Source organism: Garra rufa, chromosome 2 (genome assembly GCF_049309525.1).
Source record: "Garra rufa chromosome 2, GarRuf1.0, whole genome shotgun sequence".
Lineage (NCBI taxonomy): Eukaryota > Metazoa > Chordata > Actinopteri > Cypriniformes > Cyprinidae > Garra > Garra rufa.
In genome coordinates this window covers 18,770,991-18,786,701 of record NC_133362.1, presented here as the reverse complement: position 1 = coordinate 18,786,701, position 15,711 = coordinate 18,770,991, and the positions used below count along the sequence as shown (strand labels likewise).

Below are 15,711 nucleotides of genomic sequence, written 5' to 3'. Positions count from 1 at the left end.
AGGAATAAAAGGTGAATTACACATAAGATATTTACATATTTTTGTGCACAAAAAATATACTTACACTATTACACACCTCAGGTCTCTAGCAACCCTATACACTTTTTACAAAAAAAAAAAAAAAAAAAAATCTGAAAACAAATATTCTTTTTTTTCTTTTATATTGTTTATAATGAATAGATTGAGGAATACTCATGAAAATGAAGGAGGGAGAGGGTAGTAAATGACGTCTCGGTTCGCTAAAGACCCGAAATATGCATTTAGGGGTTAATATGAATTTTTAACATTTTCAAACCTAAAATCAGCAAGCTTTTATTTTGCCAAATTTCTGGCAAATGCAATACCGGCTTTAGCGCTGCCTACTGAAGCACGTCATTTCCATTATCCTTTGAATTGCGCAAACTGAAATTGCGATTAAGAAAATACGCAAAATGGAAACATGTAAATTACCCAAAAACCCAATATATCGCAAAAAAGGTAGGGATGCACCGATCCGAATCGGCCGATCATTTGCGCGTTTTGTCAGTAAAGCCGGTTCTGTAATCAGCGGTAAATGCCATCAGGTGCGTGATTTCACGTTGAGCCGTATATACTACACACAGCCGTTGTTCACTGACGAGCTGCGCACATTCACACTGATAATGAACATGGATTTGCGCAGCTCGTCGGTAAACAACGGCTGTGTGTAGTATATACGGCTCAACGTGAAATCACGCACCTGATGGCATTTACCGCTGATTACAGAACCGGCTTTACTGACAAAACGCGCAAGCATGATTGGCCGATTCGGATCGGTGCATCCCTAAAAAAAGGTTTTTACGCTTGCATGAGGTGGTTTTTTTAAGCAATTCTAAAAAGGAATATTTCGCAAAACTGAAATGGAAATAGTTTTTTTTTTTGCATTTATAGCTCACTTGCATATGTAAAGGTCACACAATCTGCAGTGCATTATGGCTCCAACATGGCCACCAGAGCTGATCCCAGACACTCTAGTCAATGCTTGTGTTTATACCAGTATCGCATATAAGAAGCGTCTCTCCATGCTGCTTTGCTAAAGATACACGTCTCCTTCGATTAAAAATAATGACTAGTGTGGTGGCTACAAAATAAACCTACCAACATTGGTCGTCATAACTTACCACAAGAGGAAAAAATTACGTTTTAGTCGCATTACATCGGTTAATAGAATAGTTTTTTAACGACAATATCGCAAAAGTAATTGCACATAGTGAGTGTTTTACACGTACCACGTCGGTATGCAAATAAGCGATCTGAACTGACTTTTACACCAGCTCATTTTTTTATTTTAGTCACCACCTATGTGTAGGTTGTATAATATAAATATAAATAAGCATGTATTGTAAATGATAAACAAACAATAGATACATTTTTCTGAATATTATAAGTGATGCATTTATTCTTTTATCATATTGCTATAGCCTTTATTTTATAAAAACAATAGGAAATCTTTACTCATAGTAAAATCGCAGCAAGGCCTCGAGTTGCTTATTGCTTAAGTAAATAAAAATGTAATCATTAAGTAACATGGTATATCACAATACATGGTGTTATCATTGCTGTAGAAATGACCAGTGTCCTAAGAATTGTCAAAATGAATTCAATAAAAATGTTTGCGTGAAAGTGAGAGAAAAGACACATTGAAGAAAATGTTTACAAATGAACTTCAGTCTTGAATACCTGGGCAAAGCAATCCTTTTTAAACAGCCAAGATGGACACACAGACAGACAGTCAGGCCAGTTTATGCTTCATGCCATAAAAACAGAATGAAACAGAATTAAATGCAGCTCTGCCAATAAGAGCAAGAGAAAAGATGAGTGTAGACTGAATGGCCATATGCTGTGTGTGTGTGTGTGTATTTGTGTGAATGTTCTTCAGTATGTTGGTGTGAGTCAGCAGAGTGATGTTCAGCTCAGATGAAGAGAGAACAAAACATTGGGAATATGAAAGACAGAAAGATAGTACAAGCTGAAGAAGCATAGTAAAGCCTGAGATCACCTACACTGTGGGAACAGTCACTGGTCTGAGTGGAAAGCAACTGACTACACATATTAAATAATGTCTTTGTGTGAGGGTTAGCTGTTTAATTTTAGAGGACAGAAAATACCAAGTCATTGGAAATGTGTGTTGGATCTTAACCAGTTCATTACTTCTAAATCCACAACATCCTTTTCTCTAGTTTTTCCATTCATTTCTTCATCTAATGGTTCATTCATGCTTCATTCTGCCAGTGCCTTCCTCCTGTACTGTGTGCCCGTGTATGTGTGTGTCAGGAGAAATTGTAACTCTCCTAAATGTTAAATTTGATTACAGTGTTAAAATCTGACGGAGCGTAAATTATCAGCCGGTAAACGGGGATGTTGATTTATATACACACATCTCGTTAATATACTCGTAACAAATGAGAACGTGCATACAGTACATCTATAACCAGTAACTTAGTTACTGCAGGACGTACAAACATGCGACTTATTTATTCATTTCTATTTGATACGTTGGAGTACAATGTCTCTATCTCTGAAACAAACTCTTTTGTGTGTGTGTGTGTGTGTGTGTGTGTGTGTGTGTGTGTGTGTGTGTGTGTGTGTGCAAGTGTTGAAGCCATTGGGCCTCTGCTTCCTCAGGTCTTGTTGCCATGGCGTTGTGACTCACGGTGCAGGGTGATTATTTCATAGCTTCTAGCCAGGAGAACAAACATACACACTTTCAAATCACTGTCTCACACACACACAGACTAAGCCATTCGCATATTAGCGGACGCACCCAGGGCGACATGTCAAAGCAGTGGAAAAATGCTTATATAGAGTTAATGAGTTAATTTCAACTAACAAATGGACTGCTTTATCCCCAATGACATTAAAACAAAACCTCTTCCTTTTATATATGCTGTAAATGGATCTTTAGGCGCTTTACTAATTAATTTGATTTCGGTTAATTTAGTGAAATCTGCTTCCAAAATGATTCTTGAGCTCTCTCAATTTTTTAACAAATTAAAACTTTTTTTTTTCAGCAGATAGATAAGAAAAGAAGAAAAATAAGGAAAAAACAATTCCATTTTATATTTTTACATTAACAATGTTATCAACATTCTATTTATTAAAGCCAAAAATGTATAGCATCAAGTTAGTGTTTTAACCCTTTAATTGGCGACGTATCTTGGGGAATACAAACATTGAAATGTTATGAATTAAATGCTTACATTTTTGTAATCTGTCTCTAAATGTTTGTATCTCAGGGGATAAGTTGCATGTTTAAGGGTATAATTCAAGATACATATATATATAGACTCAGAGATTTAGTGTCTTGTGTTTTAGAAAATGAAATCTTTTTGAAATTTTGACAATTTTGGAAAGATCTGACAGTCAAGGTTCCATATTTGGTGACTGTTGTGTAATAGAAGTGATATTTTGAAAGAAAACCGTGGTAAAGTACCCAAACAAAATCTCACAGGAACCAAAATGTTTTATAATATCAACTTCAAACTTGGAACATAACTTGGTTAGACATATTTTGACATATTTGATAAAATATTGTATATTACATTATCTTTACTGTAAACTTAAACTTCTATAACTTTTTCTGCTTTTAAAAAAAAAAATCTGTAAAAAAAAAAGGTCTGTATTCCAAAACGTTCAGGAACTGCAACCATTTGTTCAAAAATAAGAGTCAAGTTTTGAGAAAAAAAAAATTGAATTGAATTGAATTGAATTATTTGAGTCTCAATAAAATGGGAAATAGCAATAGATTAATTTTCTGATGTCTCTTTATGGTCTTGGCCTTTAGAGGCAAGATAATTCAAGGCAGTAACAATTTAAACAATGCATTTTATTTGTGACCTTATGTTCAGCTATTCTTTTTAATAGCTAACTTTTAACATTTTTTTATATTATACTATCAGAAATGGATCATAAGAAATGGATTACTCACTAAGCTGATTACTCACTCACTAAAAACTCTCACAGATCATGTTTTCATCCCATTTTTAGTCTTATTTTGACGTAACAAAGTGGCTATAACTAAGTGTGTCACTTACTTTTTTAAATTAGTCTTGCCATTAAAGCCACTGTATTGTTCATTCAGACTGATCTGTGAATGTGTACAAACACAGGAGGCGGGATTTATTGCATGAACCAATCACAGTTGAACACAACCAATCATATCCAATCATATCACGATTGCCTCCTCTAATGTGACTTTCCCCTATTCATTTGCAATTACCCCCCACCAAACCCCCTGCAAGCTTTAGGGAGCCTGCTAAAACTCAATGGGCTCAGGGGCGCTGAGAGAGAAGTGGACTCTCCCTGTAACTTTACCTACTGGTGTCACTGTTGGACAATGATTTTTAAGAAAAATGAGTGATTTCTACACTTTTTTCAATGTTATATTTTGTAATACTTTCCCCAGATAGATAGATAGATGTGAGTCTGTGTGTGTGTGTGTGTGTGTGTGTGTTCCAGAATGTGCCTCATATGTGTTCCCATCTATGTCCTTGGAGAAGTACATTTTACCTGGCAATGTGCAAAAGGTACACACACATGCAAACACCTGGGCTGGGTTGCGTGATGCCCAGATGGTGGCTGGCAGAAATGTGGTTGAAATGCTGAAGCCCAGGTGGCACAACAAACACAAACACACACACACGCGCACACACACACACACACACACACACACACACACACACTGCAGCAATTTGGGGCATGTTTTACAATACGGAGGCACAGAGTTGTCTTCACATACACATGCTATCCAGCTCTGCAGTTTTTGGTTACTTAATAAGCCATCAGATTCACTGAGTTTTGTGTCTGCATGTGGCTTCGTCTATGTGATTGTGTGTATGAAAGAGGCTTCACAGTGTAAATGAATGGCGTGTGTGGTTATTTCTTAGAGCACCGTCATGCCTCAAGTCATTAAGACTGCGGATATGCCATTTGTGTGTGTGTTAGAGAGTATGCAGCCTCATTAGTGCTATATGTAAATGAGCTGGCTCAAGTCCAGAGGGGTCACAGACACTACACAAAATAAAGACAGAAGATGGCACAAGTGTGTGTGTGTGTGTGTGTGTGTGTGTGTGTGTGTACGCAAACTGATGCTCTTCAGTGTTTTTTGTGAGTGAGGTGTTTGTCAGCAGTGGCATTCAGATACTCAAGACAGCTCAGAGACAGAATAAACTATTGAAAATATGAAGGATACACAAACATTTTCTTTTTTGTTTTTCGTTTATTTTAGTGTAGCTTATTTTTTGTCTGTGAGGGTTTTAGCACCGTTTTCTTCCCTTGATTTTCTAGAATATTTCTGAATTATTTTTTTCAGTTTTTAATTGAGAGGTATTTTTCAAAGAATCGAATATAATTGAGAACTGTTCTTGTTTCAGTCTACCATACTAATGTATAACCTTGGATTACAGAATTTCAACATAGACAGACTCACACTCACAGAATGTCTCTTTTCTCTCTATGTGTCTATTCAGGTCAGCGCATGATGTTTTTTTATTCTCTTACTCCATTTCCTCATTCACATCATTCCTTCTTTCTTTTCTACATCTGTTATGTGTGTGTTTATTTTCAGTTTTGGCCATGCATAAAAAGGGACATTATGTTTTTCCTTTAGGCCAGAGAGGAGGAGGGCGTTCCGCACCACAGCTTGTCCAAAGACACGCCCAGACTTGTCCTCAAGACAAACAGCGATGTGCTTGTAAGATATAAACCATTTAACACCCCAAAATTAGAGATGTAGAAACAGCATATGCATATTGATTAAGATGATTTCGATTTTAGAAAGACTGTGTGATTGTGACCATGTCTTAAAGTCTTAAGTCTTAATTCTGTCTTGTATGTTCTAAAATAGGTTTTGATATACCATATGTAACATTATTTTTAAGATTTATGTCTAAACAAAAGCCTAAAATATCTAATATCACAAATTAGTTGATGTTGTACCTACAGTTAAAGTCAAAAGTTTACATACACCTTGCAGAATCTGCTAAATGTTAATCACTTTACCAAAATAAGAGTGATCATACAAAATGCATGTTATTTTTTTATTTAGTACTGACCTTGAATAAGATATTTCACATAAAAGAAATTTACATATAGTCCACAAGAGAATATAATTTATAAAAATGACCCCATTCTAAAGTTTACATACACTTGATTCTTGATACTGTGTTGTTATCTGAATGAACCACAGCTGTGTTTTTTTGTATAGTTGTTTATGAGTCCCTTGTTTGTCCTGAATAGTTAAACTGCCTGCTGTTCTTTACAAAAACCCTTCAGGTGCCACAAATTCTGTGATTTTTCAGCATTTCCATGCATTTTGAACCATTTCCATCAATGACTGTATGTTTATAAGATCCATCGTTTCACATAGAGGTAAATTTATGGACTATTGCAGAAGGTTTAAAGGCTCACTGATGCTTCAGAAGGAAACAATGCATTAAGAGCTGGGGGTGAAAATCTGGGTAAATTTCATTTATTTTGTCTTCTGGGAAAAGTATCTTTTGTAGCTCCCGAAGGGCAATACAGAATCGAAAAAAAAAAAAGATATTCAGGCAAAATACGAAAAAATGTACACATTTTCATTTTGTTCAAAAGTTTACACCCTTGGATCCTACAAGATCGTTTTTCCTTCTGGAACATCAGTGAGCATTTAAATCATCTGTAATAGTTGGGTGATGTGTCCTCAGTGTGAAAAGATGGATCTCAAAATCATAGAGTCATTGTTGGAAAGAGTTCAAATACACAAAAATGCTGAAAAACCACAGAATTTGTAGATCATTCAGGTAACAACACAGTATCTTGTGGACTATATGTAAACATATTCTATCCACCTCAGGTCAGTACTAAATAAAAAAATAACATGCATTTTGTATGATCCGTCTTATTTTGATAAAATGCAAGGTGTATGTAAACTTTTGACTTCAACTGCATATATATAACATATCATATCCATAAGTTTTATGAAATGTATTACTATTAATAAAAACCTAATCATTGTCATTTTTTTACAATGATGAGCCTTCTTATTTTGGTTGTTTTATTTTGGGGTGAAATATCACCCATAAATTCCTCCCTAAATTCTTAAAGACTTGGCACTTGATACAAGACTGGTCAAATCACACACCTGCACTGTTAACTAAAGATTAGATCATGAGATGTTCTGCTTATCTGCTTTATTAGCTGTAGAAACAGTTTGTTATGTCTTTCTGGCATTTCATATTTCATGTTTTTGTTTAAACATTGTCATTCTGCATTGAATGTTACTGTTTTCCACATGAATGGACAAGTGGGGTATGTGCATGTGTGAGTAGGTGTGTGCGCGTGTATGAAATCAGCATATGGCTGGTCGAGAACAGACACATTCTGGGGTCAGAGGGTGTGTGTGATGGGAAAAGAAAAGCATTAGCACAGAAACTTCCTCTCTAACGTTGAGTTGGCAGCCGTACGTTAGCAGGTAATTACAGTAAAGGAACGTACAGCTACTCGCAGCATGGTCACGGACATCGGCTTAACGGCCACAGCAGAAGTAAATGACAGTAATTACCTCTCAACCATGTTAGAGAGAGAGAGAGCGAAGCAAAATAAGAGTGAGTGAAAGATTAAGAGAAAGAGAGAGACAGTGGATTGAGAAAGAGAGAGAGCGACCGAGAGAGAAAAGAAGTCCATTAGGGTAATGTGCAGTAAAATTTCTCTTAGAGCGCCATGACTCGTTAAGTGGTCTCCATCTGTCTCGCTTTTTAAACTCAGGAAATATGAAAATCATTTATAATTGAGAATATCCAGGCACGCCTCGAGCTGGTTTGTGCATGTTAACTGGCATGGTCAGAGCTCCCGCATTTGAAACAGAGCGGAGGCTTCATTAGAAAATCACATTGATTTCATGAATGAGTGCTGTCTGTCAGCCGTATTTTCCTCCACATCATCCTGCGGCAGCCAGCTTCTTTCATATCAAACCAATTGAAGTAATGTGCTAAAGATTAGATGACTGATTCAAAATCAGATGTACATCCCTAATGAATCATATTCAACTCTTTTGATTTGTTCTAAATGGATTCTTATACTAAAAATGCATTTATTAATCAGTATTTTACAGTAAAATGATCTAAACATCCTTAAAGAAGCAAAAGTAATATAAAAAGACATATATACAGTTTAAGTCAAATGTTTACATACACCTTGCAGAATCTGCAAAAGTTATTTTACCAAAATTAGAGGGATCATACAAAATGCATGTTTTTTTTAATTTAGTACTGACCTAAATAAAATATTAAACATAAAATATGTTTACATATAGTCCACAAAAGAAAATATCCTGTTCAAAAGTTTACATACACCTACATTTATTCTTAATAGTTTGTTACCTGAAGGATCCATAGCTGTGTTTTTTTGTTTGTTAGTTGTTCATGAGTCCCTTGTTTGTCCTGAACAGTTAAACTGCTTGCTGTTCTTCAGAAAAATCCTTCAGATCCCACAAATTATTTGGGTTTTTAGCATTTTTGTGTATTTGAACGCTTTCCAACAATGACTGTATGATTTTGAAATCCATCTTTTCACACTGAGGACAACTGAGGGACCAATTTGCAACTATTACAGAAGGTTCAAACACTCACTGATGCTTCAGAAGGAAAAACAAAGCATTAAGGGGGGTGAAAACTTTTAGAATTTAAAGATAAAGAGTAAATTTAACTTATTTTGTCTTCTGGGGAACATGTAAGTATCTTTTTAGCTTCTGAATGGGCAATGCTAAATGAAAATAATATGATATTTAGGCAAAATAAGAAAAATGTACATATTCTGTACAAAAGTTGACACCCCTGGCTTTTAATGCATAATTTTTCCTTCTGGAGCATCAGTGAGCATTCAAACCTTCTGTAATAGTTGCATATGAGTCCCTCAGTTGTCCTTAGGGGAAAAGATGGATCTCAAAATCATATAGTCATTGTTGGAAAGGGTTCAAATACAGTGGGCAGTTTAACTGTTCAGGACAAACAAGGAACTCATGAACAACTATCACTAAACAAAAAAACAAAACAAAAACAGCTGTGGATCATTCAGTTAACAACACAGTACTAAGAATCAAATATGAAAATGTTTTTATAAATTTAAGTATTATTTTCTCTTGTGGACTATATGTAAACATCTTTTATGTGAAATACCTTTTTCAGGTCAGTACTAAATAAAAAAAAAACGCATTTTGTATCCCTCTTATTTTGGTAGAATAATTAACATTTAGCAGATTCTAAACTTTTGACTTCAACTGTAAATTATATATATAAATTATATTCTTTAAAAAGAAGTCTTATTTTATGCAGTTACCTAATGTAAGATGTGTAGGTTTTTTTAAAGAGATAATTCACCTAAAAAATGAAAATTCTGTCATTAATTACTCACCCTCATGTGGTTCTAAAACTGTATGACCTTCGTTCATATTCAGAACGCAAATTAAGATATTTTTAATGAAATCCGAGACTGACAGGGAAGAGAAGAAGTAATTGAATAAAGTCGTTATTTTTGTTTTTGTTTTCACAAAAAAATTCTCATAGCTTCATAACATTACAGTTGAACCACTGATGTCACATGAACTGTTTTAATGATGTCCTTACTACCTTTCTGGGCCTTGAACATGTCAGCTGTGTTGCTGTCTATGCATGAGTTTGGAACAACATGAGGGTGAGTAATTAATGACAGAATTTTCATTTTTGGGTGAACTGGTTAAGAAAATACTTTAGGTCTTGGAAGTAGACTTGTGTTACCTTGCTGTGTGAATATGTATGCAAGTGTGTCTATTTCTAGCCAGCTTCTCTCTCTCTCTCTTTATCCGTGTGATGAATGTCCATCATTGACAGTAGTGGCATATGATAAATGCCTTCATTATCTTCAGTGGGATTCTGGCTTTGGCAGTCAATTCACTAGTCTTAAGAGAAATCTCTGTCTCTGCAGTCTGCTCAGGCAGGCCTGAGGCAAATCATATTCAGATTCAGATTCAAAAGCAGTATTGGCATTATAATCAAAGTTTTAAATTGCCAATGCATTAGTAAACAGTACACACATTTGGACACAACACATATCAACAGAAGCACGTATTGGGCTTTGTAGCTATTGGATTTCCATTGTGTTCAGCTTGTGTGTAGATTAAGGTGTGTAAAAGTGTAAAACAGTATTTTAGCGTGAAGCGTGCCTCCTTTCTATGTTAATTTGGCTTATTATAGATACAAAAAATAATTATTATACCACAAGCTAGCACTCAACGAGTGATTCACAAAATGGAGAATTTCACAAATATTTGGCTGTGTTTGGACTATTATTGAATTTGCATAAATCTGTTAGCGAACTGGGAGCTAAAACAACTAAAACCGTGCATGCAAATAAACAACGGAATTCTTTCTTTGTGAATTCCCCCTTCTGTGTGCAGTTACTTGTGTTGCCAGGTCTGTCTTTGTCTACCTGTCTGTCTTTATGACAAGCCAATGTTTGCAAATCTCTTTCTATGTATTCTACTCGCCAGGCCTGAGGCAAATTTTCTGCACTCAACTATTTTGACTGACCTCCTCTCTGTAGAGTGACAGCCCTATCAGCCAAGACAGTTTTGTTGAGTGGTTGGACAGACAAAACTATCTTGGCAGAAAAAGTGTCAGAGAAAAAGAGCAAGACAGAGGCAGTGTTCAATCATTTAGTAGTATTTCTTTTTTATAGGATAGTTATGTCAATGTTCAACTTTCTATGGTTTGGCCTGTCTACCTCCCCTGTTAAATTATTCTTTGTGTTAGCAGTACACATCATGTCCTTAATTACCCAGAGTTCCCCCTATGCTGTCTTACTCTTACATGCACACATAAACCACATTTTCTGTCTCACAGATATAAGCCCCTCGTTCCTGTCTATCTCAGTCTGTTGTCACTGTCTTTCTCAGTTAGTGTCACCTGCATACACACTCACAAACCACATGCATAATTGCCCCTTGAAGGGAAAACCTTTTAGTCGTGGCTGTCAGAGTTTGACCCTGCAGCTTGCCTTGGGCAGCTGACTCCTGACATCTTGTAATGAGTGTGTCTGTGTGTGAGGATGTATGTGTCAAAAATACGGAAAACCAATGTGTTAGGATGAGTTAGAGAACAATAATCAGAGAAACACGCTATAAACACCCCTTTTAGCATTATTAGATTTATTATTTTGTTACATTATTTGTATGGAACATTTATTTATTTTAAATGTTTAATTGCTTTATACATTTTTAAAATATATTTTTATATTATACTATTGTATTTTCATTATACACTATTATTTCTGAGAAAGATGATCATCTAAGAGCTCGATTTGATTTTAATATTTCATGACATAAACCACGTTTTTCTTTACACTTGGATTGTTATATTTTTTGCCAATTCTGTAATTCCCTAAAACCCTAATCTTACATAGATCTGACACTTTACACAACACACACATAATCTTCACACACTGTGTGTCATCAGGCTGTAAGTCCTAGAGAAGGACAGCCATACTCCTTTAATGACGTCTTAGTCCAGGGAGTGTGTTTGGATTAGAATTTGTATGCCTTGATATAGACATTGTGAAGAATTAAAGGGAGAGTTCACCCCCCCCCCCCAAAAAAAAAATTCTGACATTAATTACTCACCCTCATGTCTTTCCAAACCCGTAATTAATGACAGAATATTAATTTTTGAGTAAACTATCCCTTTAAATCTCTAGTTTATGTTGTTCACTTTGCGATTGTTCATGTTACAGGTCTGCGATTGGTGCAAACACATCCGCCACACTAAGGAATACCTGGATTTCGGAGCGGGTGAACGACGGCTCCAGTTCTGCAGTGCAAAGTGTCTAAACCAGTATAAAATGGACATATTCTATAAAGAGACTCAGGCCGCACTACCAGGGGGGTTGTGTAACCCTCCACTCCCTACGAGTGATACGAAATCAGAGAGCGTGGCGGGTGTACAGCTCCTTACACCTGAGTCCTGGAGTGCGCCTCTAAGCGAGCTCCGCAGTCGCAAGGCACCTTCACCAGGGGGTCCCACTACTGTAGCCGGACCTTCTGGATCCACCTCGGGGTCACCATCTGAAACCGGAACTGTGTGTTCCTCATCGTCTTCATCATCCTCGTCATCATCATCTACGAAAATCCCTACACCACGGCCACACGAAAGCTCCGCGTTACCACCTCATCCACCACCTATCGCAGGTTTACATCCAGCTCTGGGTGTGCCACCCGGCAGCCCGCCGATGGTCATGACACCCCGTGGCCCAGTTCCCCTCCCTCTCTTTATGGAGCACCAGATGATGCACCAGATTCGCCCTCCGTTCCTACGTCCCCCAGGCAGCCCTCATTCCAATCCCATGATTCCTGGCATTGGGCCACCACCACCTCCTCGGACTTTGGGTCCTCCATCAAGCCCCATGCACCGCCCGCTCCTATCCCCCCACATACACCCATCCTCCACCCCGACCCTTTCTGGGAACCCTCCGGGTATGATGCCTCCTCATCCCGGTGGCCACATGCCAGGCTTGCCTTTCCCCCCAGTTAACATGATGCCAGCTGGACATATCCCAGTTCCACCCATTATGAATATTGGCATACCTTCTCTGGCCCCCTTAGTGCCACCACCAACATTATTAGTGCCCTATCCAGTGATTGTGCCATTACCAGTCCCCATACCTATTCCAGTGCCCATACCATTCAGTCCGCAAGCTTCTGGTGACCGTCCAGGAAATGATGGAATGCTTCCAAATGTTACAAGGGAGCAGAGTGATTCAAAAGCACCGCCACCGTTTTCTCAAAGCACCTCCAGAGGGGAGGGGAGGGACTTTCAGCAAGCCCCTCCCACCTCAGATACACTTTCGCCAGGATTTTCCAAACCAACGGAGCAGGGCAGGACAAACGTGGCAGAGCTGATGGTTAAAACAGAAAACTCTGGTAACGGAAGCTCTGGACACTCCCACAAAGACACACCAGCAGATGGAGTTATTGATTTAACAACCAGTCGTCGCTCCCGACAACAGCTAGTTATCCAGAGGGCTGTAACCTGTGTGCAGGTAAAAGCAGAACCCGGGTTAAGCCCGCCACCTGCAGTTTTGAGTGAACCTGAGGTGAATGGGTCGCCCGGTACTAGCACAAGTACAATAGAAGATAACCATAGAGACAGTAATGCTGGAAGCCCATTGGCTGGTGTGGCTCTGCCTTGTGCCGACCCGTCCTACTGCAGCGGCACGCCGCCACTTTCCCAGCCAATCACATGCAGCGCCTCCACTGTTTCTAGCAACACCACCACAGCTAAAACTGAGCCTGGCTCTGCTACACCCTGCAATGTGATTGTTAATGGGAGCTGTAATGTGCCTCCAGCAGAGAGTTCGATCAGAACACCTCCACTAGAGCAGCGCCCTCTAGTGGACCCCTGTCGCAGGACTGCCGAGCCTGCGGGGGCCGATCTAGAAGGAGAGGACCTGAAAGAGAACAGCTGCTTGGCAACAGAAAGGGACTCAGCAGGTAAGAGAAGTTCAAATGACCAGTCTGCCATTACCGCAGTAACAGGGGAGGACAAACCTCAGAGCCCTGAAGATGCCCCATCTGGTGAGGACCATGCCTACGCTCTGCCCCTAATGCCCAAACCTGGCTGTGTCATTCAGCCCGTGCCCAAACCTGCTGACAAAACCGCTGCCATTTTGCCCTGTGGCTTGACAGCCCCATTAACAGGAACTGTTCCAATGGAAATGGAGCCTCCGCTGAAGAGAAGGTGTCTGCGTATCCGCAATCAGAACAAGTGAAATAGAGGACAGGTGAGAATCAGATTTTGTCAGCTTTCTTAGTCTTAAGATTTACTGTATGTCTGCCTTCACTCTAAATGCCTGTTCACACCAAGAACGATAACTATATTAGTGTCTAAACCAGCAGACAATATTGTATGTTTATTCTAAGCTCATACTCGTCGGCCACTTTAAATTCTTGAGCTCATTATAACAGGATTAATTCTTATTGGCTGCCAACGTTTTTATCCTCAATTAGCCAGAAAAAATGTTCTGAAATTGATTCCAAAGATATTGTTTCTCTGTGCCTTCAACATTACAGCTGTGGTGTGGATCTGCTATTCTTCAATATTGAGAATGATTTGTAGAACTATATTTTTGTTGTTAACTTTATAGTTATCATCCTTGGTGTGAAAAGGCCTTAAGATTGCATTAAGCACTATAAATGCTGTACATTTTCTGTGCTTAGTTGCACATTTGTATTAAAGAAATAGTTCTCACAAAAATAAAAATTATTTTCATTTACACACCCCCAGGTTGCACCAAACCTTCCAGGCTTCCTTTATTCTGTGAAACATGAATGAGTGCTTTGTCTCTCTTTTCTATACAATTAAATGTTGAACTAGTGCTTTCTAACTTCAAAAGGAAGGAAAAGCACTATAAAAGTATCATAAAAGTTCATATACTTCTATATAGCTCACTAATATACATATACTACTATTCTAATGTATAACGTTAACATTTTTGTTTAAAATATGTATTTGAATGATGCTCACCAATGTTGCATTTAAAATATGTGACAATGGACCACAAAACCAGTCATAAGTTTAATTTCATTTTCTGAAATCTGAATAAATAAGCTTTCCACTGATGGATGACTTGTTAGGACAAGACAATATTTGGCCGAGATACAACTATTTGAAAATATTAAATCTGAGGGTGCAAAAAAAGCAAAATATTGAGAAAATCACCTTTAAAAGTGGTTCAAATTAAGTTCTTAGCAATGCATATTACTAATCAAATTAAGTTTTGCTATATTTACGGTAGGAAATTTACAAAATATCTTCATGGAACATGATCTTTACCTAATATCCTAATGATTTTTGGCATAAAAGAAAAATAGATCATTTTGACCCATGCTACTTAAGTGGTTTTGTGGCCCAGGGTCACATATTTGATCGAAAATGCAGTAATATTGTGAAATATTATAATATTATTATATTACATATTATATTACAGACTTTATTTTCAGAATTCATTATGATCATTCAGAAATATGCTTTTTTGGTGCTCTAGAAACTTTCTATTATTAGCAATGTTGAAAACAGATGTGGTGCTTAATATTTTTGTGGAACCCGCGATACATTTTTTCAGGGTAATTTGATGAATAGAAAGTTCAGAAGAACAGTATTTATTTGAAATATAAATCTACAAATGTCTTTACTGCTGACTAAAAAACACATATCATTTTGTCATCAAGTCCTCATTGATTTGCCAGAATATTTTTTAAAAATTCTCCTTTGTTTATTTCACATAGAGAGGTTTGGAATGACATGAGGGTGAGTAAATGATAACAAAACCTTTGACTTTAGGGTGAACTATCCTTTTAATACTCTTATAACTCTTTAATTATTCCTGAATTGATGTTTTAGTCTCATGAATCATTCAAACTGATCAAAAAGACCAACAAGGCTGTATGCAATAATTTACTCATTACTCCTCTTTTATTTTTCCCACCTCTCTCTTATAGAAGTCAACATCTCACCAAAGGGATAAAGAGGACTGCACTGCAGCAGAGACCATCAGCTGTCCACAGATTTCATCCACAATCCAGCCAATCAAGACGTCAACCTTGTTTTCTCCACTTTTCTAAACCCGCACAAACACGTTGTGACATAAAATGCACACAGATCATCTGGATTGGGCAGCAGTCTGCTCCGT

The 15,711-nt window shown here is 37.5% G+C and overlaps 1 protein-coding gene across 1 annotated transcript; it reads left to right on the top strand.

The window, feature by feature from the left end:
- Positions 1 to 5,402: 5,402 nt before the first annotated feature.
- On the top strand, positions 5,403 to 13,791 carry LOC141325882 (sine oculis-binding protein homolog A-like). Its single transcript, XM_073834609.1, has 3 exons — positions 5,403 to 5,486; positions 5,627 to 5,710; positions 11,758 to 13,791. Exons 1-3 carry the CDS (start codon positions 5,403 to 5,405, stop codon positions 13,789 to 13,791), a joined length of 2,202 nt encoding a protein of 733 aa, XP_073690710.1.
- The last annotated feature ends 1,920 nt before the right edge of the window (positions 13,792 to 15,711 follow it).